Source organism: Dendropsophus ebraccatus, chromosome 5, assembly GCF_027789765.1.
Source record: "Dendropsophus ebraccatus isolate aDenEbr1 chromosome 5, aDenEbr1.pat, whole genome shotgun sequence".
Lineage (NCBI taxonomy): Eukaryota > Metazoa > Chordata > Amphibia > Anura > Hylidae > Dendropsophus > Dendropsophus ebraccatus.
Window position 1 is genome coordinate 80,133,721 of NC_091458.1, and position 27,074 is coordinate 80,160,794.

The 27,074-nt window shown below is 46.2% G+C and overlaps 1 protein-coding gene across 3 annotated transcripts in view; it reads left to right on the plus strand.

Annotated features, from left to right (window-relative positions):
- The first annotated feature begins 251 nt into the window (after positions 1 to 251).
- The window catches only part of BORA (BORA aurora kinase A activator), a 34,470-nt gene continuing 7,647 nt past the window's right edge, over positions 252 to 27,074 (plus strand). The window contains exons 1-10 of one of the 3 annotated variants that reach the window (XM_069970608.1): positions 252 to 552; positions 1,358 to 1,542; positions 11,578 to 11,684; positions 15,723 to 15,768; positions 15,887 to 15,968; positions 18,031 to 18,093; positions 19,084 to 19,140; positions 20,622 to 20,854; positions 21,270 to 21,423; positions 26,190 to 26,761. In XM_069970608.1, coding sequence (XP_069826709.1) covers positions 1,396 to 1,542; positions 11,578 to 11,684; positions 15,723 to 15,768; positions 15,887 to 15,968; positions 18,031 to 18,093; positions 19,084 to 19,140; positions 20,622 to 20,854; positions 21,270 to 21,423; positions 26,190 to 26,761 — 1,461 coding nt within the window. In that variant the 5' untranslated portion in view covers positions 252 to 552; positions 1,358 to 1,395. Of the gene's footprint in view, positions 553 to 575; positions 669 to 1,357; positions 1,543 to 11,577; positions 11,685 to 15,722; positions 15,769 to 15,886; positions 15,969 to 18,030; positions 18,094 to 19,083; positions 19,141 to 20,621; positions 20,855 to 21,269; positions 21,424 to 26,189; positions 26,762 to 27,074 lie in introns of those variants that run through there. The other 2 variants (XM_069970607.1, XM_069970609.1) reach the window with 2 other exon arrangements.

Here is a 27,074-nt window from a genome sequence, read left to right on the forward strand (position 1 = left end):
GTGGGGAGCCGGGCACTTTCTAAGACAAGTGGGCGCTGCTCAGCACATGTAACATACATCAGACACTCAGGTATATGAATGCTGGCAGCTATGGCGGCCTGTAGCTGGTTCTGCACCCAGAACGATCTTATCTCATACTAAGAAGTCGGCAGCCCGACCCATATCCTGCCGCTCACCGTCCATAGTCTCCCTCATAGCGCTGACACTGACAGGAGCGCTGGCCATGGTGACTGCCCGCCCGGCCGCCGGATGTGCTGTCAGACGTTGGGGTCGCTGGGTAGAATGGTCGCTCGGGGACCGCCCACATAGGGCGGGGCTAAGGCGCCGCTGACATTCTCTACGAGAACTTCCCTGGGAAGGAGGAACCGAGCTTAGCTATAGAGTTCCTATGGCGACAGGGGGCGGGGTCACATTCGAATTTGTTCGGCGGAACTCAGCTCACTGGTTAACGTAATTCCCTATAAGACTCCACCCCTTCCGTGCTCTGTGATTGGTCGATTCTTCAACGTCGCGGTTTTGATTGGGTGTAAGCAAGGAGCGGTAGTAGAAAGAGTAAGTGGGAGCTGAGTGAAGCGGTGGCGGGGTCAGGAGCGGGAGGGACGAGGAAACGGCGCTGAAGGGCTCGTTGTGGACGGTGTGTGCAGGGGAGCGGATAACGGCGGCTGGAGGTGACCTCATATAGTGCTGTATACCTGTAGTAGAGGGGAGGAGGCGGCGGCCAATACATTGTAGATGCTGAACAAATAAGGGCAGAACGTGCTGTACTGTGCAGAGCTGCCGGGGTGTGCTGGGACCTGTAGTTCCACAGCACTTGCATGGTTGTGTGTTGGCTATGAAATAGATGGCCCATGTGGCAGCTGGAGCTTGGCACTGGCATCTGCCCATCACTATGTACATGGCGCCTATAGTACATGGTGCGGAGTGTGACCAGGCTGCCATTCACACGCTCCTGCTCTTACACCTGCATGGCGCCTATAGTACATGGTGCGGTGTGTGACCAGGCTGCCATTCACACGCTCCTGCTCTTACACCTACATGGCGCCTATAGTACATGGTGCGGTGTGTGACCAGGCTGCCATTCACACGCTCCTGCTCTTACACCTACATGGCGCCTATAGTACATGGTGCGGTGTGTGACCAGGCTGACATTCACACGCTCCTGCTCTTACACCTACATGGCGCCTATAGTACATGGTGCGGTGTGTGACCAGGCTGCCATTCACACGCTCCTGCTCTTACAACTACAATTGGTGCATTGCACATTACATAAACTATATAAAAAATAAGTTCTCAGTTTTCAGCCTGTCAGCGGTGCTGTTCCCATGTAGTAATGGCCGCTCTCCATCTTCTCTTGCAGGTTTGCAGCAGTGCGCACAGTACCTCCCCGTTCCTGAGATGGGTGATGTACGGGCCCAGCTGACCCCTGAGACTCCAGGCCGCAGCCACATCCTCAATCCTTTTGAGAGTCCAAATGACTATTGCAGTTTACATGAGCCGTTTGTTTCCAGCCCAACAGTGTTCAAGCCTACAAAGTCTTCAGCAGTAAGTGGTGTATAGCCAGAAGTGCATGTGGGTGGTATAGCGATAAACTGATCGCTGTATCAGGAACCTCTGACACCCTGTGACCAGTAGCATCACATGGTGGCCGCCGCACAATTACCTCAGATATCCGCCCAGGTTTAGTCAAACTTTCTGTGTGCAAACGTAGAGTAGACTGTCATCAAATGTCAGGTTTATTGATTTAGTTCAGGCTATCACATCTGAAGACTGCCTACTCTAAGGTCAGGCCCCCTATTACACCAACAGATTATCTGACAGATTTCTCGTGCGTCTTATTGGGGGACACAGATACCATGGGGTATAGGCTGCTGCCACTAGGAGGCGCTGACACTAAGAAAGAAACAAAGGAAGTGACTCCTCCTGAGCAGGATATACCCGCCCACAGGCACTGAGGTAAACCAGTTTAGCTTAGTGTCAGTAGGAGGCAGACACAGGTCTGGGTTCTCCAGGCCAGTTTCTTCCTTTATGTTTAGTTAGTTAGATTTTCTTTTTCCTTCTAGGTCCTATGGATTCTTGGGCACGGTGGGTAATCTAGACCCACCCTGATCCCCCCCACTATGCGACCAGGGAACAGACCATAAATATAGATGGACTGTCTACCCTCGGTTGCCACCGGCCGGCAACGTGACACCAGGGCCCCAGATCAGTCTGACTGTCTGGTCGCCTTTCTGCGGACTCTGTATCCGCACAGCCCCTTCCCGCCTCGCCCCCCCAGAGCTTGGCGCGTAAGGTGAGGCACCCACCGGCTGAAGACAGCAATGGTGAGTATGGGCTCCTACCTGGTGAGTATATTCCCCCTGCCCTCCCTCCCAGGCCACCATTGTATTCTTATAGACAACCCCCGGGCCATGCTTTCCTCACACAGGGATTTCTCCATCTCCCCATGCTCCACTCCCTCAGGGTCACTGTACCTCTGTGGCTCTCCCCTCAGTCAGTAACAGGCCAGCCCCCTCCTCCATTTTATTTTGTACTGGTGCCTCTCTGGGTGCCATGGGGTGTACAGTGAGGGGTCTCCCACTCCTGTCAGTGCTGTGCAGGCTGCAGTTTCCCGCCTTTTTTCCCTATTGTGGCTATGTCTGGAGTACCTGCTCTAGAGGATGCTCCGCCTCCTCCGTTAGGCCCTGCCCCCTGTCGGCCGCAGCACCCCGCCATTTTTCTTAGGTTGCTGAGCCTGCACTACTGCACTGTGGATGCCCCGCCCCTCCCGTTAGGCTCCGCCCCCTTTCGGGTGCCGCGTGGGCCACAGCATCCAGCCCTGTATCTTATGTGGCTGATTCTGCACCCCGGGATGCTCCGCCCCCTCCCGTTAGGCCCCGCCCCCTTCGGGAGCCGTGCAGCCCGCAGCATCCTGACATTTTTCTTAAGTTGCTGGGACTTAGGCCCTATTCACACATCCTGTTCCTGTCCGCAATTGCGGATCCGCAATAATATAGGACCAATGTATTTCAATGGACCTATACACACATCCGTGTTGTGTACTGGGCTGCAATCCGTTCCGCAAAAAAAAAAGGACAGACCCTAGTACGGACAGTAACTGACACATCCAATACAACTCTATGGGGTCTGTATTTTACTGAAGCAATACGGATGCAATACGGATGCAATACGGATGCAATACGGACTGAATTTGCGGATTGTATACTGACTGAAATTTGCGGATTGGAAAAATATACTGACGTGTGAATAGACCCTTACTGTGGGATGCCCCGCCCCCTCCCGTTAGGCCCCACCCCCTTTCGGATGCCGTAAAGGCCGCAGCATCACCATTTTTGTTATCTTTTTAACTCTGTGGAGCCTTCACTGTGATGCCCCGCCCCCTCCCGGGTTGCCCCGCCCCTTTTCGGGTGCTGCGGACTGCAGCATCCTGCCGTGTGTCTGTGTGTGTGTGTGTGTGTGTGTGTTCGTGTTCTCTCCCGGGAGAGCTACCACACACACTGTTCTATTCCCAGCAGCTTCTCCTGCCACCTACTGGTGGAAGTGGTTATTACACCATTACATATATAAGAATGGCTTGCATCATGTTTTATTATGGCCAATGTTCCATATAATGTTCCAGCAACCCTTGGTCTGCAGATCCAGCATTTTTGACCCCTCTGTGTCAGATTTTATATATTTAAGATTACATTAATACTTATATACACATTCTGGTTCCCCTCCAACCACATACGCACAGACACATTCCCCATCACCATACAGTGTTTCTGTGTCCTCAGTGAGATCCTTCTGCTACATGGTGTCACAAGTAGGACACTGCACCAGACACGTTACTCACTACTAGACAGAGTTTACTGTGCTCTGAGCAGAACCCTCTGCTACATGGTGTCACAAGAAGTACATGGAACCAGACACGTTACCCGCTATCCAGGTGGTGTATCTGTGCTCTGAGCAGAACCCTCTGCTACATGGTGTCACGAGTAGGACACTGCACCAGACACGTTACTCACTACTAGACAGAGTTTACTGTGCTCTGAGCAGAACCCTCTGCTACATGGTGTCACAAGAAGTACATGGAACCAGACACGTTACCCGCTATCCAGGTGGTGTATCTGTCCTCAGTGAGATCCTTCTGCTACATGGTGTCACAAGTAGGACACTGCACCAGACACGTTACTCACTACTAGACGGAGCTTACTGTGCTCTGAGCAGAACCCTCTGCTACATGGTGTCACAAGTAGGACACTGCACCAGACACGTTACTCACTACTAGACAGAGTTTACTGTGCTCTGAGCAGAACCCTCTGCTACATGGTGTCACGAGAAGTACATGGAACCAGACACGTTACCCACTATCCAGGTGGTGTATCTGTGCTCTGAGCAGAACCCTCTGCTACATGGTGTCATGAGAAGTACATGGAACCAGACAAGTTACCCACTATCCAGGTGGTGTATCTGTGCTCTGAGCAGAACCCTCTGCTACATGGTGTCATGAGAAGTACATGGAACCAGACAAGTTACCCACTATCCAGGTGGTGTATCTGTGCTCTGAGCAGAACCCTCTGCTACACGGTGTCACGAGAAGTTCATGGAACCAGACACGTTACCCGCTATCCAGGTGGTGTATCTGTGCTCTGAGCAGAACCCTCTGCTACATGGTGTCACGAGCAGGACACGGATCCAGACACGTTATCTGTTTCCAGGCAGTGTATCTGGGCTCTGAGCAGAACCCTCTGCTACACGGTGTCACGGTAAGTACACAGAACCAGACACGTTACCTGTTTCCAGGCGGTGTATCTGGGCTCTGAGCAGAACCCTCTGCTACACGGTTTCCCAACCAGGAGAACCGTCTGCTACATGGTTGGTCATACAGGTTATGGGACCAGACACATCACCCATTGCCAATCATTGTTCCTGTGTTACTCAGAGCTACCCCCTCTGCTACAGGATGTCACAAGCACGACACATGTCCTGTCATTCACATCACCCCTTAGCGGGCGGTGCTTCAGACCTGCCTCTCATCTTCATGACATAGATACCTTTACTACATGATGTCAGAGACATAGAACTGGACACGTTATCACCTCCCAGGTGGTGGTACAAGGTGATTCAGAGCTCTGCCCTCTGTTGCATGATATGGCTCCAACTACATTACCTGTAGTTTGGTGTGCACAGGTTGTGGTATTCTGTTACACGATGTAATACACCTTCTTCAGGTCCACTCATTATAGTGCATTATAGTGGTGATGCTTGGCATTTCTCGTGTCCAGTTCTCGTTTACATTGGGACTCAGTCCTGTTCTCTTCCTTGCTCCCAGAGCACACCCTGTAGGCTTCTGTTTGCTTGTCTAGTTTACAGGTCTGACCAGGCACATTACCTGCTTCCAGTCCAGGGATTTGTATCTCTTGAATGCTGGTCCTTGGTTACTTACTGCTTGCAGCTACTCTGCTCGTGTTACCCTGTATATTACCTTTCATCCTCGTAGGACTCCCATGATCGGTGCCTGTCACTTCAGGGGATCATCGTAGGGTAACTTGTTACCACACCATTTCGTCTTCTGTATGTTTCCACTAGCAAGTCTCATTACCTGCTCTCGGGCAGTGTAACCTTGGTTTATTCCTCTCGGGCCGTATCCTTTCTAAAGCCCGAGCATCCTGCTACGTGTCCCACTACACAAGGTACAGAACCCCCTGCTTTACCTGCCTCCGGACTGTTGTACTGTCATACTCTGGTCCTCTGAGTGGCCGGCAGCATATAGGTACAGTCACTATTTCATCCTGGTACTGTCAGGGTGGTTCTTCTGTCCTTCATCTGGGCATAACTACCATGTTTTGGCATTTGTTTCACTGGCTGTTACCCAGTAGTATGGCTTGGTAACAGTAGTAGTATTGTATTGCCTAGACCGTCCCCTCTGCTATACTGCGGATGGCCCTCAGCGAGGTTTGTTCTTATTGTCTCATGGTGCTCTACTTCAGGAAGCTGTCCTTGGTCAGCACCAGCCACATTGCCTCTTCTCTTTGATCTGGGTGAAGTGAGGCCTCTCGGTTCCTCAGGTAAAACAGTAAAGGGTTTCTTCTACCCCTGGTGTATGTAGGACATCGACTGCCTACATGACTCACAGTGCTGCTTTAGGACTTCTCATTCTGCATCTGCCTATGGCCAACATGGCTAGTATTTAGTCTTCTCTCTCTTAGGCAGCTGCAGTCTCACAGGGTAAGGATTCCTGTTTACTGCCTGTACTGTTTCTCTACCGTCCTAAGCCTAGGTGTATGGTCCCTTTGTGGTCTAGCTTCTCCAAGTGTCCTTTTTTGGCCATATGGACTATGAAGCATTGTTGTTCTCAGTTCAGGGTTTTGCAGTGCTCCCGCATACAGTTATTCTTACGCTCTGGAGTAGCACACTGTTGTGCATGACCCCCCTATCCTAGGTTTGGTTTTTTACTACTCAGTCAGGAAATCTTCAAGCAGTCCTTCTCTCCTCCGTGAGGATGGAATATTTAGTATAATAGGTATCCTACAGTCCTCCAGAGGACTGTTATTCCGAGATTGCTTCTTCCGACAGGCAGATGTGGGTTTTCAGCCCTCATTGGCCTCTATGAGCACTCCTGCTTGACTTGCTTGTCCTTGGTCTTCTTGTTGACCTGCCATGCTCTCCAGATGGGACTCCCGATCCCCCTCCCTAATCTTGTCTCCCATGTGGAGTCCTCGAGAACTTCTCCCTTAAAGATTTCCTCTACTTGCAAACAGGGTTGTTCACTGGCCCATGTCTGGCCCTACCTAAGGCTCTATCGTCTCCGAACCTATCGTCTCCGAACCTATTGCATTCTGGCCAGGCTTCATTTGTTCGGCAAGTTGCCAATTCTCGATCATCTTTTCTCATTAACCATTAAAGTCCCCTTGTTTTCCTGTTGCTCTGTCCACCAGAATGCATCTGGCTCTCGCCTTTCCAATTGCCTAGGGATCCGGTTGAGCTGGTTGATCCGCTAATCTCTTCAATGTGGCCATTGGATCCCGCATAAGGTTCCTTTCTCAAGCAACGTCTCTGCTCACCCTTTGAGGCGTTGGTTTCTAGATCTAGTCTACATATGGACTCTAGTCTATGTATTAACTGTTGTTCCCATTGTCCTGTGACAACTCCCGTGCCTATAAGCCTTACCTCGACCTCCCTCGACGGTTTTCTTCTTTGACTCCATGCTCTCGAGTACCTCTAGGCTTCCTTGGAGCGGAGTGTTTTATATGATCGACCTCCTTTCTGAGGCTTTAACAGCCCATGGAGTTGTTTTTTTCCCAGCCTACCGGCTTCCTCTGCTCATCTTTTCTGTCGGACACTGCGGGGTACCAGGTACTACTGTACTCTTTTCAGGACAACTTGCTCAAGATTCAGATCACGGTTTTCTTTTCTCCCTCTCCTTCTTTCCCTGGACTGCATTATGCTTGGAAAGCTTTATTCTTATTAACATGTATGTGTTTCTCAGATGGGGTAACTCATGTCATAGGCCATGGCTTTCTCTTCACAGTGAAGACTGTACTCCTAGGCCTATGGAGCTTCCAGCCTGGCCATTCTTCCCTGCTCCATAGTCAGGGACGCAGCTTCTCCTGCATCTCATGTAGCACCTTCTATGAGAGACTCTCAGTCCTTTCTCCTTTATTTGACGCCTTAGGCCTCTAGGTGCCACGAAACACTTTCCAGTCTCTCCCGTCATGGTTGTCTTTGCCTTTCTGTTCTACCTCAGAGTAAGTCCCTGCCGCCTGTGGTCGCCTACTTGGCTGGGCGTCTGCTTTTTTCCCCACATCTAGCCTACTAGTTCTGTTGGACTCAATGTTACATCATGTTGCTGGCTTCTAGGAAGGCCACAACCCACTCTGCAGTGCAGCACGTTGCTCCAGGGACTAGACCCGCTTTCCTTTGCCGCGGACCTGTCGGGGTTTTCTCTGACGCATTCAGCATCAACCCTTGCTCTATTCCTATTTGATGGTTGTGTTGGTGCTATTTTGTGGCTTCTCGCCAAGCGCTCTTGTCTAGCGGTTATCTTTCCCACCCCATGGACTGCTTTTGGACGTCCCATGGTATCTGTGTCCCCCAATAAGACGCACGAGAAAAGAGGATTTTTTACTCACCGTAAAATCTCTTTCTCGTAGTCTTCATTGGGGGACACAGCACCCACCCATTTTTCTTTTGGGTTTTTCATCGGTATGGTAGTTTTCTCAGTTTTTGGTGTTATTCCTACTTTACCTGTTCTTGACTTCTCCTACTGCTCTGGCACAAACTGGTTTACCTCAGTGCCTGTGGGCGGGTATATCCTGCTCAGGAGGAGTCACTTCCTTTGTTTCTTTCTTAGTGTCAGCGCCTCCTAGTGGCAGCAGCCTATACCCATGGTATCTGTGTCCCCCAATGAAGACTACGAGAAAGAGATTTTACGGTGAGTAAAAAATCCCCTTTTTTGCAGCCAAAGCCAGGAACAGACTATGACCAGAGAACCTGTCATAGAGGAAAGACTGAGCGTTCTCCTCTTAAAGGAGTACTCTGCCATCCCCCCCCCCCCCCCCCCCCAAAGAAAAGGGAAAAAAACATAGACATACACAGAAAATATACATGTCATCCCACCAAAAGAAAAACGCCACACTACCCCTTTAAATCCTTTTGTCTCTGGCTGTTAAAACCTGTCAGATATCTGTTAGTTTAATAGGGCCCTAAGGTTAAGCACCCTATTAATTTCCTCCAATGTAACCAATTAGCCCAAATAGGCTGATATGGTTCACTGGAGTACTATATACAGCTCCTGAGTAGCCTACGGCACATACTGGACACGGCTGCAGCAGAAGCTGTATACTGGAGAAAAAGAGGTTTTATTACAGTGGCGTGTGGCAGGCAGAAGCGGGGTGGTAGTCATCTGGGCGGCTCCCCTCCTGTGTGGTCACCGCTCTGTGCCGGTCAGTGTACTCGGATGGGATGATTGACAGGCAGAGAGGCCCGTTACCAGCTTCTTTCCCTGTTAATCATCCCCTCCGAGCGTGCTGATAGGCAGAGATTGGTGACCACACAGGAGGGGAGCCGCCCAGATGACTACTTCCCTGCCTCTATCTTTTGCGTGCCCCGGTAAGAAAGCCTCTTTCTCTCCAGTATACAGCTCCTGCTGCAGCCGCAGTTGGTACAGCGCTCAGGGAACCATATCAGCCCAATTGGGCTGATTGGTTCCCTTTTAATATGCCAGATTTAGCAGCATTTTCTGAGGCACAGTGTTGCATCTTAGGCCATGCTCCTTTCAGGCCCAGCTGAAAGTGTCTACATACATAATAAATTGGAGGGAAATCCCACACTCCACCTTTTGGACAGAACTTATGTTGATGCAAAAATGTGATGTCCTGATATTTGCGGCTAGATTGTTGGGCCTGGAGTCTGGTGCCAGTATTACAGAAACAGCTGCGCTTGTTGGCTGTCCCAGTCCACAATATCAAGCGTGTAACAAGACTGGATGATCTAAGGGCAGATATCTTACAGAAGATCACACAACCGCCATGAGGTGTTGATCCAAGAGGAGAACATCAGGTGGCATCTTTGGTATCTCGGGAACAATGTACGGCAGTGGGCCAACTGGTGGAGCAATATAACAGTAGGCATGTTTCCACAGTAACCATGCAGTGCATCTTGTATCAAGGAGTTCAATAGTTATAGAGCTACCAGAGGGCCCCTGACAGCTCTGTGTGGTCATGTAAAGATGATAATGGAGAATTTTCATAAAATCCTTGACAAGATATGGCCTAAGTGGTTAACAGTACCTGACACAGGTACATCACCCCAGAATTAATATGTCATTTTAGGGCGGTGGTAAAATAAATATATATATATATATATATATATATATATATATATATATATATATCTCTCACATGTCAGATGGATATCCCATCTCCTGCTGAACCATATGCATGACCAGATCTGGGAACAGAATGAATCTATATTCCATTGGGGACCATTTGAGCAACCCCATATCTGGGCCCGGCCCACATCAGCGTCGTAGGCCCCCACCCCTCTGTGGTGTTATCAGCATCTAGGCTCCACCCCCTCCACAGAGATTAGAATTCCAATGGCTGCGGAGCACTGTTCAACAACAACATGCATTTTTGAGGGGAGAGCCCACAAAGAAATCCTTTATACAGTAACATAAATGTCTACAATATAAGGTTAGGAATGGTGCTGAGAACTCCTCATATGGAAAGGGGGTGACAATATCACTTTAAGGGTGCCTTCACACATAATGGATCCGCAGCGAAATCCAGTGCCATTAATCCCTATGGGAGCTAGGACTGTGCGATATACCACAAAAATACCGATACCATCACTGGCGTCGGTTAACCGACCTCAACTTAGCCAGAGTGCCCCCTCCCTGCCCCTGTCCTGTCAGAGCGCCCCCACACGCGCGGCCCGGAGTGAGCACTGCACGTTATATGCAGGGACCGGCATCAGAGCAGGAGGTGAAGAAGCAGTCATGCCCCCCCCCCCCACACACACACTGTATAGTCATACTCCCCTATCCCTATGTAACCCCCTGTGTATACACATCCTGTAGAGGCTATATACTTGTATACACATGTCCAGATCTATGCTAAGACCCCCTAATAATGAAAAATAATGATAAAGTAAATGACACGGTCAAGGGTTTTTGCTCAGTGAGTTTCTTTTTTTACTTTTTTGAATCAAATTGACATCCCACTGTGAGTATGTGCGTTAATGCCCCGCAGCCCACCGCCGAGAGCATACATTACCTGCTCAGTGACGCGGCTGTATGTGAGGCTCCCGACTCCGGTCCCGCTCAGCCAATCGGTGCACGGCAGCACTGTCCGCGGAATTACGTCAGCTGTCCGCCTGCACGGGCACGCGCTTTTCCGCCGGCTCCATAGACACCATTCTATGGGCCGGCGTATTCCGCGATCCGCTAAAAGAAGTGACATGACACTTCTTTCAGCGTATAGCGGAATACGCTGGCCCATAGAATGGTGTCTATGGGGCCGGTGGAAAGGCGCCCAAATGTGCGGGCGGACAGCTGACGGAATTCCGCGGACATTGTCCGCGAGAATTCCGTAGTGTGAACCCACCCTAAATTTGTAAACCTCTGGTGATCCGCTGTTATGAGCAGAAGTTGCAGGCAGCCATACATTTGACTAGATGGCCATCCATGTAATCCAAGGACAGTTCAGGTCTGTCAGAGCTGCTGAAATGTATCAGGTCTCGTAGAGAAAGACACATGGCATCTGAGGATAGGTGTGGTGAATCCAGGCTCATATATCTCATTAGTACCATGAGTTCATATGCCTTATGGTGTGTTTACACAGAGATTTATCTGACAGATCTTTGAAGCCAAAGCCAGGAACAGACTATACACAGGGAACAGGTCATAAAGCAAAGACTGACATTACTCCTCTTTTCAAATCCATTCTTGGCTTTGGCTTAAAAAATCTGTCAGATAAATCTGTCTGTGTAAACGCACCATTAGTAGTTAATGGCGAAATAGGCTGTCTTATTTACTACTGTTTTGGATAATTGGTTTAAAATATGTTGTATTTTATAGCTTTCTTTTTCTTTTAGACTCCGCGACAGTTTAGATGGTCAATTGATCAGCTCGCTGCAATAAACCCTGTTGACATCGACCCTGAGGACATTCATCGACAGGCTTTGTATTTAAGCCATGCCAAGTAAGTTAGGTTATCACCTTTCTTGTAAAAAAAAATAAAAAATCTAAAGAGGTTGTGACATTAAGGCTGCATTCCCACGTTCCGTGATCCTGACGGATCACGGACGTGGAATGCATGTACCGGAGTCCCCCCGCGCCCGGACAGCATCTGTAATTAGATGCTGGGAGCGGGGGAGACTGTATTCATAAGCGCCGCGCTGTAATGAATCAGCCGTGCGGTGCTGTTACTACAACGCGGCGCTTATGAATACAGTCTCCCCCGCTCCCTGCATCTAATTACAGATGCTGTCCGGGCGCGGGGGGACTCCGGTACATGCATTCCTGACGGATCACGGAACGTGGGAATGCAGCCTAAGAAAACTAAGTCTAAACTGATGCATTATGTGAAATGAAGTATATTTCAAATTTACAAGCATTTCTGAAAATGTGCTGCTGGAGAGAGAGAAAACTACTAACCCACCATGTGCCTGCTTTGTTTTGATGACCTGTTGCCTTTGGTTACAACCCACTAAAGGTCAGGCATGCTCAATTCATCTGAAATCTCCAGGAAGTACTGGCAGTTAGTCCCCGCTTAAAGGGGTTATTCAGTGCTACAAAAACATGGCCACTTTCTTTCAGAGACAAAACGACTCTTGTCTCCAGTTCAGGTGCGGTTTGCAATTAAGCTCCATTCACTTCAATGGAACTGAGCAGCAAAACCCCGCCCAAGCTGGAGACAAGAGTGGGTCTGTCTCTGGAAGAAAGTGGCCATGTTTTTGTAGTGCTGGATAACCCCTTTAACCTGCAAGCAAGAGGGATTGTGGGAAAGTCTGCAACAGGGTCAAAGTTCATAGAGGAAACCAGGAAGAGATTACATCCATGAGGGGTATGATACAGGGATATAAGTTACTTTACTCAAAATTGCACATTGTGTGTAGGTATTTATTTATCAACTTTGCTTAATGACACAAGCTCTTTAAAGGGAACCGATCAGCACAATTGTGCTTATATAGCTCAAAGCTGCGTCCTATAGATTCAGGATGCAGCGCCACTAGGAAACGAGCAGCGTCTCCCAGGGTACCGGCGTATATACCGTTCGCCCTATGGTAAAACTGACATGTTATTTTTACTGACTGTCTTTAAAAACTTAAAATCTTTATTTAAAAAAAAAAAAAAAAAAAAAGCTATGGGGGAGATTTATCAAACAGTGTAAAGTGGCCCCCAGCAACCAATCAGATTCCACCTCTCATTTTCCAAAGAGTCTGTGAGGAATGAAAGGTAGAATCTGTTTGCTAGGGGCAACTGAGCCAGTGTCACTTTACACCATGTTTGATAAATCCCCCCCTAAATGTTTTTACTGTTGCTCTGTTACCAACCTTATAAAGATTTTATTTTTGGCGGGGTCTATGGGGCTGTGTGATGTGAAATATTTTGCACACTTATCTGTTCTTTCTATTGGTAGCTTGCTTGCATATATGCAACTTTTTTGATCACTTTTTTTTTTTTTTTTTATTACAATTAATCTCTATTTGATATGACCAAAAATCAGCAGTTTTGCGCTTACACCAAAAGGAATACGATCAGGAATGACATAATTTACATTCCATAATATTTGTTTAAATAGTTTGGGCGATTCCGCACATGGCCATACCAAATATGTTTATTTTTTTATTTAGTTTTAACTTTTAAACTTTTATAGGATTTTTTTTTTTTTTTATTAATTTTTTTTTTTAACTGCATTAACTTTTTCTACAGTAAACTGATTTTACATAGAGATCAATGCAGTAACTATGTACTGCATTGATCTGTAATCTAAACTCAATTACTATGGGCTGCTGGAGCCAGGATCAGTATCATTGCGGCGCTGACTCCCAGCCCATTATATAGCACATATCACCTCCTTGAACGCGATCAGCCATGTTAGCTAATTGCCGCAGTCCCCGGCTGCTGACAGTAGCCACGAGCAGCATGGTTCAGAGTAGGGTCATGGTGTGTGTGCTCTGTAAGCTGTTAGGAGCACTGGGGGTTTAGCTACTGCCTTTCTGAGCACCAATCTGCCCTCCGCCACCCTCCATTGATATCATTAGAGGGATGTGCCGGCTAGGGGCTGTAGCCCTGCCCTTCGTGTGGCAATCCACCCCCAGATTGCTGTGCAGAAGTGGCTGGATTGTGTTTTGGACGGGCGGCAGCTATTCTCCCGATGCTTCTAATGGCTTACCAGGCACAACTACCTGCATGGGAATGAGGATGAATGTAAGAGACATACTAGGGTGCATAGGTTACATTAGTCAAACCCTTTACCATGTTGTCAGTGCTGCCTGTTCTCGCTGTACCCAGTAATTCTCAGACATGTGCCACTGATAGGGATAATTTATAGCAAATTCTAGTTTCCAGTGATTAACTTGGGGTCATTTTACTTGGATAGATTTCTTGGGCGCCAATAAGTAAGATCAGTGCTCATTTGCAGTGCCTTTACATGGCACAGTAATCAGGCAGGCTGCACAAGTGATCTCTATATCGTTTGCCGTGCTGCCAGTTTCCAGGTGAAGATCACATCTGCAGTGCGTGCTTACCATCAGCTCTGCTGTATGACAGCGATCAGCCAAGGATCGTGAAAATGCCAGATTCTCGGCTAATCTCATCTTTACAGCAGGCTTTAAAATGTATTCTTATCGGCCACACAGGAGATGTACGATCGATAGCAAAAGGGAAATGGAAAGCATGAATAAGCATATATCAGGGCTGCCAGATTTCATAGCACACAAGCCAATATCCATGCTGTCCGTTTCTCTCTTGCTATTGGCCCCACATCTATTGCTTACACAGGGAGATGTGCGTTTGATACCAATAATTTTGAAACCCGCTCTAAAGATGCAGTCAGGATCGGGTGTTTTCCCCATTATCAGCCGCAGGAGCATTTCTTGCACATTGACGATAATTGGCCCTCAGTGTAAAAGGCCCTTTACAGGTCTTTTGCCTCTTATTAACTATGTACAGAATAGAGGTAAAGTGTCCACTGTAACAAGTGTCTGATGCCGGGTGGTCCGACCACTGGGACCCCTATAATTTATGACACCCGTGTCTGAGTGGCATGGCAGTGTTCATACTGCCAAGTACAAAGCTCTGGTATCCTTCCACAATGTATGCTTGATCACCACTGCAGATCCAGAGGGAGAGCAGAGGGTGGCAGGAATCCTATATTGTTGAGCTGAATCTAGGGCACTTGAGGAATGGGTTCAGAAATCAGAAGTCGTATAGTTGTATTAATATATGTACGTAGTATAGTTGTATTAATATATGTACGTAGTAGAAATTGGAGGACAGCATCTCTTCTTAATTAGTTCAGCTTTATTTGGCCATGTTGCATTAAATAAATTGTGACGTTTTGGCCCGAAAATACTTAGTCTTTCTCAAGCAGTTAAAGGGAACCAATCACGCCGAAAATCCATCTTAAGATAAGGAAACGTGCTGGCACATCACCTAGCACGTTTCCTAAACATCCCCCTGTAACCTCCGTGCTCCCCTCCATCAGTCAGTAATCTTACTTTGAAGAAGTCCCGCGATGTATGTAAATTTCTGGCAAGTAGTCACGGTGGGCGGATTTAGTCAAGGTGGGCAGAATCAGTCACAGGTCCTGGGTGTCTGTAATGGCTGTAATCACGCCCAGAGGGGCGTGCTTGAGGTCTGCCTTCCATCCACGGGACCCGGCGGCTTGCGTTTCACGTCGGCGGCGCGCTGACATCACGTTTCCTTATCTTAAGATGGATTTTCGGCGTGATTGGTTCCCTTTAAACATATTGAGAAGAGATGATGTCCTCTGATTTCTGCTATGTATGGGTGAGAATAGACTGGGCATTCGATTATACTGTGATCGCTGCTTCTAATCTTGATTGAAAAATATTTTTTTTTTAAGCTGCTACAAAAATTATCATTTTTTTTTTTATTTTATTGTGGTGTCTTGCCTTAATTGTGTAGGGATAACCTGTAGAACTTGGCAAGCCTGTAATACTCTCAATAGGAATGCACCATTCTGACTTTGTTTTGTGTGTTACTCATTTAGGCTAGATAAGGAAATAGAAGAGAGAAGGCAAAAGGCTATTGAAGAGGTAACTAATTGAAATGTACTTTAAGCTGGAACAATATTCATTTATCCAAATGAGGTCAGGAACTGTCTGTTACATGGCTGTCATTGTGTTCACTGCTGATTTTCTTCTTTGGTTTTAGTTTTTTACTAAAAGGACCATTGTTCCATCACCTTGGACACAACATGAAGGAAAGCAAGGTGCTCAGTTTCATTCCACAAAATGTAAGTTTTCTTAAGTGGCTGATCTGTTTTATGCTTCACAAGTTATACTGACAAAGTGAAACTGTGGGGTGTACTGGAATATCCAAGGTCAGGTTATAACCCAGCATAGGGCTGGGCAATATTGGCCTAAATCAATATCGCGGTTTATTGCACATGTAGCCGCGGTAACAATAATTCAACGATAATTATGACGCCCCTTTTAGCAAACCACACCCACTTGCCATGCCAAACTGGCGATATTTTTATTAGAAAAAGTGAAAAAGAACTGAACAGCAACCATGGTTAGTCTATTATCATTATTACTATTTGTCATTATTAGGGGTCTCAGCAGAGACCTGGATGTGTATATACAGGTATACAGCCTCTACAGGATGTGTATACACAGGGGGGTCATATAGGCTCCTCCAGCTCCCACACCGATACGGCGTCCCTGCACATGACGTGCAGCGCTCGTGCTGGGCAGCTCGTGTGTGTGCGTGGGGCTCTGACAGGTTGATAAGTTGAAGTCGGTTAACCGACGCCAGTGACGATATCAGTACTTTTGCGGTATACCGCCCAGCCCTAACCCAGCAGTACGCATATACACTACAGTTATGATGGAGTAGCAGAAGCGGAATAAGGATAAAGAGTCCTCACACCCCAGATCCCCAGATTTTTAACAGTAAAATTGCTGTAAGCAACAACCTTTTGGTCGCCTCTGTTTAGAAAAGTACATATTGGCATGGAGTAAGGGGTATACACTTTACTCTATAGCTAGATCCCACGGCAATCCAGCACAGAATCCCCAGTGGCGGCCTCAATCTGTTCACTGTTGGCTGTCATGTGACCACTGCAGCCAGTCAGTGGCCTCAGCAGTCACTTGTAGTACTACTGGCATCATTATTATGGCACATGTCCACTAAGGATGGCTGGACCTTCTACACTGGTTTGGGCAGGTACGAAAGAGTTCATATTTTATGACATTAGGTCTCCTATTTAAAGTTTTTTTTTAAAGGGTGGGTAACCACTTATGTGCAGGGCTTCGAATTACCCTTTACAAACTGGGTGCTGTATGATGGCTAATTTTAAGGCCCTATGTACACATTGGGAAAATCTGGATTTCTTATCAGGAAATCCAGATAGATTTCCTGATCCATAGGGTTTTATTGGGCAAGGAAGCTATTCAGGCTTTTTCCTGAGGGATGTCCGTGCTGGGAAATGGGTCCGGACATTATAGAACACATGCTATTTTTGTCTGGAATTCCGACATGGATGCCCAATAGAACTATAGGTTTATGGGAGCATCCAAAATTCCAGACAGACCTGGATGCGCTGCCTACCAGACAGGGCCAGCATCGGCACCCAGGCAAGTGTTTAACTTTGAGTTACTAATCAGATGCGCATGCAGATAAATGTGGCACAGTGTTTGACAGGGTGAGGAGCCATTGGCTGCCTGCCCTGTCACGCACTCTTCTGACCTGAAGCAGTATTATATCTCTGGCGATATGAGACCGCTTCCTTCCCCCAGCACTGCAGTGTAAAAGTGATGTCGTAGGAGAGCATCAATGCAGCTGTACAGCATTTAAGTATGGTGTTTAATTATTTTTCTCCCCCAGTTTTTTACAGTCAGGAAGGACTGACTATTTCCTGAAGTCTCCTGAAAGGCTTCCTGATCAGTATTTCCTGAGTGTAAACACTGACATGGATCTGTGCTGTAATAGCAGACCACTTATGGAAGCCACAGAGGCCTAGTAAAGGCCTCAGGCTGCCATGACAATGGATTGGCTCCCCACGATCATGTTGGGGGAGCTAATCTAACCCCTGAACCCCTGGTTTCTAGTTTTTCAAGCTGTTGCTATCAACTTTCACAGTAACAGTATCTAGAGGGCTCTCCCTAACACCATCACAATGTATAGGTATGTCATGGGTAGTTCAGAGGTTGAAGGTGTTCTCTGGAATCTTCTATATATTTAGATAATGAAACTTGCTTTAAAAAAAAAAAAAGTTGCAGTGATGTCCCCCACCAGGCCTCAAAAGTTAGCTTTTGGTATGAAATGTAAATGAAATTTTCTGTATGTTGTAGGTGTTGATATGAATGAATCGCCTCTTGCAAGAGAGCAAGCTGTAACCCTTGGGAAGAGCACAGGTACATACCTTGCATTTTTTTTACTTGTTAAAGGAGAACTTTGGCAAAAACTAGGGGGTACGCAAACATATTAAGGAATCTATACTTGCTCATCCCCGCAGTGCTGCATGCGCCACCACTGTCTTCCTGCGACATCATGACCCGGCTTAGGAATTGCCTGTTCAGCCAGTCAGTGACTGGAGCAGGACACCACTGAAGTCATTGAGTGGCTGAATGGGCAGTTTCCCCCAGGCTGTGATGACACTAAAATCTAGGGGAAACTGGGCCCTGATCAACAGTCAGTGGGCTTGTGACTCAGCGCTGAGGGGGCACAGGGACAAGCAGCTGTAGATTCTTTATTATGTTCCCGCATTGACCCCCTCCCCACCTGCACTGGATTTTTTGCTTTTGCCTTAGTTCTCTTTTTACACTTATTTTGATTCATGTTCCCCCGGCAATGGAATAATTCATCTATCCAGACCTGTAGTTCTCTGTAAAGAATTCTGTATATCCTGTTAACCACAGTAATAAACACTGCCTGTACTGAGGCTCCTTGGGAATTCTGCACTTGGCTGCACAAGGAATAAACTAACTAGTAGAAAGCTGTTGCACTTCATATACGCACTGCTCCTACTATAAAATGAAAAACCATTCACAAAATATGTAGTAAATAATAATCAAATACTATTGCTTCTTTATCTTTTATGGGACTCTTGGGGGAGCAGGGGCAACGGCAATAGCTTCCAAATCACATTAAAATCTCCTTGGCAAAAAAATAAAATCTAGCATTGTAGACTGTATAAGCCTACACAGTGGCGGCTATACAACCTTTTGAGATTATAAGTTATGCTTGTGATGGCAAGAACTGTTTAAAGTGTAACTACATCTTTTCTCATTATAGCTTACACTTTATTTACTGGATATAGGTTTTACCACTTTTATTCACTACACATTTTCATCTTTATCCTTAAAACCTGTTTTACCTTTATATTTTTCTGCATCTTTTCGTAGTTGCATGCCAGACACAGTTATCATTACCAGTCGACTTTGACATGGAAAAAGTTCTAGGTAAGTTGTTAATGAGGTGCGCTTAAAGGGACACTCGCATCAGGCAAGAATCTGCCTGTATGAAGGGACATTAAAGTGACACTGTCACCTCCTTTTTGCATTCTGACATTGCTACACAGGTGTAAAGGGTAAATTTAGCGGTTTTCATACCTTATTTTACATCATACGTCATGGTGCTTGTTCCAGTAAAGTCATTTTTTATCAACTGCAGATTGTGTTAAGTGGGTGGGGCCTCGAGGCAATAGCGCCACTTAGCCCCGCCCACAACATCACAATTGGCCCCGCCCCCTCGCTGGCCATTGGAACAGGCTGGCTGAAAGGTCTAGACCCCACCCCCTTTACGTCGGCCAACCAATGGGTGTCAAGGGGGCGGTGCCGACGGTGCCGTTGTGGGCGGGGCTAAGTGACACTAAACCCACGAGGCCACGCCCACTTAATACAATCTGCAGTTGATAAAAAGGACACTTGTTACTTGAACAAGCACCATGACGTATGATATGAAATAAGGTATGAAAACCGCTAAATTTACCCTTTACACCTTTGTAGAAAAGTCATAATGCACAAAGGGGGTGACAGTGTCACTTTAAGTCAGCATTAAGTGTACCAAGTGTCCTGGCTTGTCTGTTTTACTAAATATGTGCATTCCCCTGGAAACAGTTCTGGAGCATTTAGTCTTCTAGCTCTTGTCATTAATCTGATATTTGTTTCTAGAAACATGTAATAGAGTCAGGAAATAAAAGGTAAGGGATACTGAGAGCATTAGTGCGGGACGCTTGTATCCTCGATCAATAGGGGTCACGACAGATCAAAACCTTTTGACTTGTCCCTGTTACAGTTTAATATATACAGTATGTATGTATGTGTGTGTATGTAATATATATTTTATATTTACTCATTTGCATTTGTACAAAACTAAGGTGGGCTACTGAGGTGCTGCATTGCTCCTGTATGCTGTCTGTATCCTGTGTTGATTTTCAGCGTTGTTGGGTTGGTGGTATGCCATACAAGTTCTCTTATGGACTATATACTGTTTATTGAAGTCTACCTGACTATTAGCTTTTTTTTGTGAACCTTGTGTTGCTATAATAACTAGGACACTTATTCCCATTAATTACGTTCTGTTTTATGCAACCTAAGCATTTTATCCTGCAGTGCATACAGTTCTAGACCATAAGCTCGTAGTATCCCCCAGTTGGTAACATGGAGATGGGAGAAATCACTTGTAGCGTCATGACAGGACCCCGCCACAGGGCTCAGAAAGAACTGCAGTGCAACACACAGGAAAGGTTTTAGATCCTGTGCATATACAACGCAACTCAACTTTTAGGAAGAGATGTTGGTACAAGTATTTACTAAAGCAGACAGGTCAGGAGAGGCCATGGGTTCACTATTTTCTGCCACCTCTGCTTTTGGATGTACATATTGTAAGGTTATCAACTGAATTGAATTACTATGTCGTAAAATCTATTATTTTGTTAAAGGTGAATATTTTCGGGCAGAGGAAAACGCAGATCAATCCCAAGAAAACTTGAGCTCCTCGTCTCTTAGAAGAAAATTATTCTTGGATGGACAGTGCAATGGATCAGAGTGTTCATCCCCAAGCTCTCCTCCTCCTCCTGGATCATATGAGGCCCCTCCAGCCTCTCTAGGTGTTCTTTGCTCTATTGATCTTTCTCCTGTCCGTTGTAGGAGTCCTATGCAGACGCCGAGTTCGGTAATTATCTTTTATAAAATTTTGTTTATCCTTTTTTGTTTTATATGGCATTTTTATTAAAGAGTAAATGTCAGCAAACATCTTCTGAATTTTCTTATATAGCAAGTCTGCTTGTTAGCCATCTCTGCCCAGGGTGCTGGTGACGTGAGCAGAGCATGCCTTGTAAAGTACAGTTCTCACAGCGCTGATATATTTACAGACTTATTGCTATGTATGGGGAGATTCCTACCTCCCCCTTTAATTCTAATAGGAGAAAGGGGGTTGGTGCTTAGGCTCCCCCCAGTTCTTAGGTTTACCTAGATTCATATTTGATTGTGGGTGAAGATTTCTTCATAACTTCTGTTTATTTCAAACTGGTTGTAAATCTGTTCAATATACTCAGACCTGCTCTATTTTCTTTCCTTCTTGAAATAAGGGTCAGTTTTCATCTAGCCCAATCCAAGGTGGACGAAGAGCATATAGCCTGGGGAGCGTAGCAAGTCCTACATTCTTTGAAAAATCACCTCTGAGAGAGATGTCACCATCATTCTCCCCTATTTCTTCTGGACTGGGACAAACTCCAATGGCAGGTGAGCCAGTGGCTTGTCTTTCTCGAGGTTATTAGTAATAGTATTTAGTTTTTTTTTTTTTACTATACATTTATATTCTAGTTTTGTTGCTGGAACTTTCAGTTGAGTATTTTGTAAAACTACAGTACATTCATTTTTTTACCTGTTAAACACTTGAGACTATTTTTAGTGTAGTTTTTAACCCCTTCAAGACTAAGCCTATTTGGGCCTTAATGACCAGGCTCATTTTTCAAAATCTGACCTGTCTCACTTTATGCGCTCATAGCTCAGTGATGCTTTAACATATGCTAGCGATTCTGAGATTATTTTTTTGTCACATATGGCACTTTATATTAGTGGCAAAATTTGGTCACTACTTTGTGTGTTTTTTGTGAAAAACATCAAAATATCATGAAAAATTTAAAATTAGCATTTTATGAACTTTGAAATTCTCTGCTTCTAAAAAAAGAAAGTCGTAGCACATAAATTAGTTACTAAGTCACATTACCGATATGTCCTCTTTATTCTGGCTTCATTTCATAAACATATTTTAATTTTTTAGGGTGTTACGGGGCTTAGAAATTTATCAGAAAATTACCTCATTTTCGTGAAAGTTTCCAAAACTGATTTTTTTAGGGACCAGTTCTTTTCTTAAGTTGATTTAGGAGGCTTGTATACTGGAAACCCCATTAAGTGACCCCATTTTGGAAACTTCACACCTTAAAGAATTAATCTAGGGGTATAATGAGCATTTTAACCCTACAGGGGCAGGAGCAAAGTATTCACTATTAGGCCGTAAAAAAATGGAAAATTAAAATTTTCCAATAATATATACGTTTAGAGTAAAGTTTCTAATTTTCAAAAGGAACATGAGAGAAAAAGCACCCCAAAATTTGTAACACAGGTTCTCATGAGTACAACGGTGCCCCATATGTGGGCGTAAACCACTGTATGGGCACACAGCGGGGCTCAGAAGGAAGGGAGCGCCAATTAGCTTTTCCAATGCAGATTTTGCTGAAGAAGTTTCTGAGCACCAGGTGCGTTTGCAGTGCCCCTGTAGTGTCAGCAGAATAGAACCCCCCCAAAAGTCACCCCATTTTGGAAAGTACACAACTCAAAGAATTCATCTTGGGGTAGGATGAGCATTTTGACCCCACAGGTGTTAGAGGAAAGTATTCAAAATTAGACCGTAAAAATGAAAAACTCGAATTTTTCCAATAATATGTTCGTTTAGTTTGAAATTTCTCAATTTCACGAGGAACAAGAGAAAAAAATTACCACAAAATTTATAAAGCAGATTCTCTTGAGTACAACGGTACCCCATATGTGGGCGTAAACCACTGTATGGGCACACAGCGAGGATCAGAAGAAAGGGAGCGCCAATTAGCATTTTCAATGCAGATTTTGCTGAAGAAGTTTCTGAGCGCCAGGTGCATTTGCAGTTCCCCTGTAGTGCCAGCGAAGTAAAATCTCCCCATAAGTCACCCCATTTTAGAAAGTGCACCCCTTAGAGAATTCATCTTGGGGTGTGGTGACCATTTTGACCCCACAGGTATTAGAGGAAAGTATTCAAAAGTAGACAGTAAAAATGAAAAACGCGAATTTTTCCAATAATGTGTTCCTTTAGTTTGAAATTTCTAAATTTCTTGAGGAACAGGAGAGAAAGTTCACCGCAAAATCTGTAACGCAGGTTCTCCTGAGTAGAACGGTACCCCATATGTGGGCATAAACCACTGTATGGGCACACAGCAGGGCTCAGAACGGAAGGAGCGCCAATTAGCATTTTCAGTGCAGATTTTTCTGAAGAAGTTTCTGAGCACCAAGTGCATTTGCAGAGCCCCTGTAGTGCCAGTGGAGTGAACCCACCCCATAAGTCACCCCATTTTGGAAAGTGCACCCCTTAAAGAATTCATCTTGGTGTGTGGTGAGAATTTTGACCCAACAGGTATTGGAGGAAAGTATTCAAAATTGGCTAGTGAAAATGAAAAACTCGAATTTTTCCAATAATATGTTCATTTAGTTTAAAATTTCTAAATTTCACAAGAAACAGGAGAAAAAACGTACCACAAAATCTGTAAAGCAGGTTCTCCTGAGTACAACGATACCCCATATGTGGGCGTAAACCACTGTATGGGCACACAGCAGGGCTCAGAAGGGAAGGAGCGCCAATTTGCTGGAGCAAAACCGCAGCTAGTAACAGTTATTAGAATAGCGCAGTTACTAAAATACAATAAAAAAAATGAGATTACAGGTAACGTGGGGTGGTTACGGACAGTCTGGGGTGGTTCCAGGTAATCTGGGGGTGGTTACGGGCAACCTGGGGTGCTTATGGGTAATCTGGGGTGGATACGGTCAACATGGGGTGGTCCCGGGCAACCTGGGGTGGTTACAGGCAATGTGGGGTGGATACGGACAACCTGGGGTGGTTACGGGCAACCTGGGGTGGTTACGGGCAACCTGGGGTGGTTACGGGCAACCTGGGGTGGTTACGGGCAACCTGGGGTGGTTACGGGCAACCTGGGGTGGTTACGGGCAACCTGGGGTGGTTACGGGCAACCTGGGGTGGTTACGGGCAACCTGGGGTGGTTACGGATTAACTGAAGTGCTCATAGGTAATCTGAGGTGGGTACCTGTACTCTGGCGTGGTTACGGGCAATCTGGAGGCGGTCATTGGCAATTTGGGGTGGTTAGAGGCAAGGTGAAGTGGTCAGTGGCAACGTGCGGTGGTCAGAGGCAACCTGCTGTGGTTGCGTGCAATCTGGGGGGGTTACATGTAATCTGGCATGATTACGGCAACCTGGGGTGGTCACGGGAAACCTGGGGGGGGGGGGTTACAGACAATCTGGCATTGTTATGGATAAACTGAAGTGTTTATAGGTAATCTGGGGTGGGTACATGTAATTTGGGGTGATTATGGACAATCTGGAGGGGGTCACTGGCAACGTGCGGTAGTTACGGGCAACGTGCGGTGGTTACGTGTAATCTGGGGAGTTGCGTGCAATCTGGCGTGATTACGGACAACCTGGGGCAGTTACGGGTAATCTGGGGGGGGTTAAGGGTAATTTGGGAGTAAACTGCAATTATTACTATAATAAAAAGTGTGTTTTTTATTTTTTTGTATGTTTGTCACTTTTTGTATTTTATACATTCATTTTCACTGTATTACTATGATTACTGTGATATTTTCTATCACAGTAATCATAGTTCAGTGACAGAGACCAAATTGGTCTCTGTCACTTTAAATTTTCAGAGCTGGCTGGTTGTGGAGCGCATGCGCACTTCATAACCAGCCTGGACGTCGAGGAGGAAGGAGCTCCAGGAGCAGGTGAGTATATGGGGAAGGGGGGGGTGACTGGGGGACGAGGGTGACAGGGGGGGTGGGGGGGCGACTTGGGGGGGGGGGGGGGGGCACAGTGACACTTTTTATCCCCTGTCACCAATCATTGATGGTGACAGGGGATAAAAAGTGCCGGGTTCCACATGGCACAAGCGATCAGCGGTATATAGTATATACCGCTGATCGCTTGTACCGGGACCCCACAGGGGGGGTCCCGATGACTGCCCCATGCTCTCCGGTGGCGGAGAGCATGGGGCTTTCATTCATTTTTATTTTCTGATCACTGTGAACAGACATTAGTCTGTTCACAGTGATTGCGGCGGCCATCTTGGATCTGATGGCCGCCGTGGGGAGGGAGAGGGTTAGTGACCAGCCCACTAGGGGGGCTGATCTGGGGTCTGATTGACTTATTTCATCTCCCCCCGCCGTGGATTCACGGTGGGGGGAGATGAAATGTAGTACAGCGCCGGCCCGTTAGTGACCGCCGTATCGGCGGCCACTAAGGGGTTAACTGCCAGGATCCGGGCACGGCACAGATCTCGGCAGTTGCGGCGGGTGCCCGGCTATCACTGACAGCCGGGCCCCGCCGAGGATGACAGGAGTGCAGCTCCTGCGCCCCTGTCATCCCGTGGACGTACCGGCACGTCCATCTGCAGGAACTGTATGCAGATTTGGACGTGCCGGTACGTCCATATGCGGGAAAGGGTTAATGGAGCGGTCTCCCTCAACAAGTCAAATCAGTCAGCAAGTCAGGGGATGGTGTGCATCTCCTGGGGAGGCTCTTTAGTACCAAGATCCAAACATGTCAAATGTAAAGCTTAAATTAACCGATTATTTTAGGAATCCAACTGCTAAAAGCACATCTGGGGACTAGAGATGAGAAATTTACAGTAATAACAAAGCAAGTCGCTTCCTTAGCTCAGCAGTCGGTTTATCCGCCTGCTGCCTTTTTAACTCTGTGCCGCTCCTGCCCGGGTTCTTGGTAAAGCTGAATCCAGTCCTGGGAAACTTCTCCCAGTTTCCCGGGACTGGATCTAGCTTTCATGGTACCTGGAGCGGCACTGCGTTAAAAGGCAGCCAACTTCCAAAGATTTGCTTTGTTAATACTGTAAATTTGTTCATCTCTTCTTGGCACCACAGTCACAATAGTACAAGCATCATTACCCTTATGTAAAATTGGGTTGTCTGAACTCATGTTGATGAGCTCAGCTCTACGTATGGTCTCCAATACACGACACCTGTAATGTTATATAGCAGTTTCATAATTTCACCAACAATCATCATGACCAAAAATAAATCTCAGCATCCAAATTATGTCAACAGCATGCTAAGTTTCGCAAATTTTATTTTATTTAAGAAACCTGAAAGCCTTTTTTTTATATTAGTTTGTATATGCTGTTTTTTGGAGGTTATACTTTTAAATGTCATGCATGCATCTATATATTTGCAGAACAGAAGAAGCTGTCTTTCCCCTCACCAGAGACTCTTTCTTCTTCCAAGTCCATGGTTAACTCTTGTACTGCAAGTCCTTTAATTGAAGGCTGCTCACCCATCAGAAGTATATTTCAGATTAAGACCAAGTCCTGCAGAGAGAACGCACAATATAGGACTTCCCTTTTTCAGATACCATTCACCATTGAACGTTTGGAGGAGGAGAAGGAGAACTCTCCACCCACGCCCTTGTCCTTACCTGAAGGCAGAGTTTTGTTGCAGCTGCAAAACATGGGTGCTTTCTCCCCCAATGCTCACATCATGGACTCCATGGGCAACGTATCTCCTAAGCTGTGCACACAGCAGATGATGGTACACGCTACAGAGGACCTGAAAGAGAATGATACTGTGGAAATGGTGGATCCTGGGGAGACTGAAGATGATCAGATTTGGGTTAAGGATGCAGCAGGAAATAACACTCCAATGGCCAGTTTCATGACTGGTAATACATTCAGCGTTGAGACTTCTCACATGTGTATGTCTCCTTTAGCTGAGAGTAGTGTAATCCCTTGTGACAACAGCAGCATTCAGGTAATTTCATTGTGCTTAGTACCTGTAATAAGGATTGTTATGTAGTCTAATAACTTCAATCCACATTGGGATAAATGCGAAAGAGCTGCAGCTCACCATATCCAGTGCCATGCTGGCAGTGGTAGAAAATACCCACGTTATGAAGCAGGTATCCAGCACACTACAGTAATTTTATGGTGTATCAGTACATTATCAAAAGTCCATAGTAAAATAGGTAGATTTCTGGCATGTTAATAGCAGTGCATTCTGTTTGCCAAACACAGATTAACCCCTGTTGTCATAAAATGGGTATTTATCAAAAACAAGTAAAATT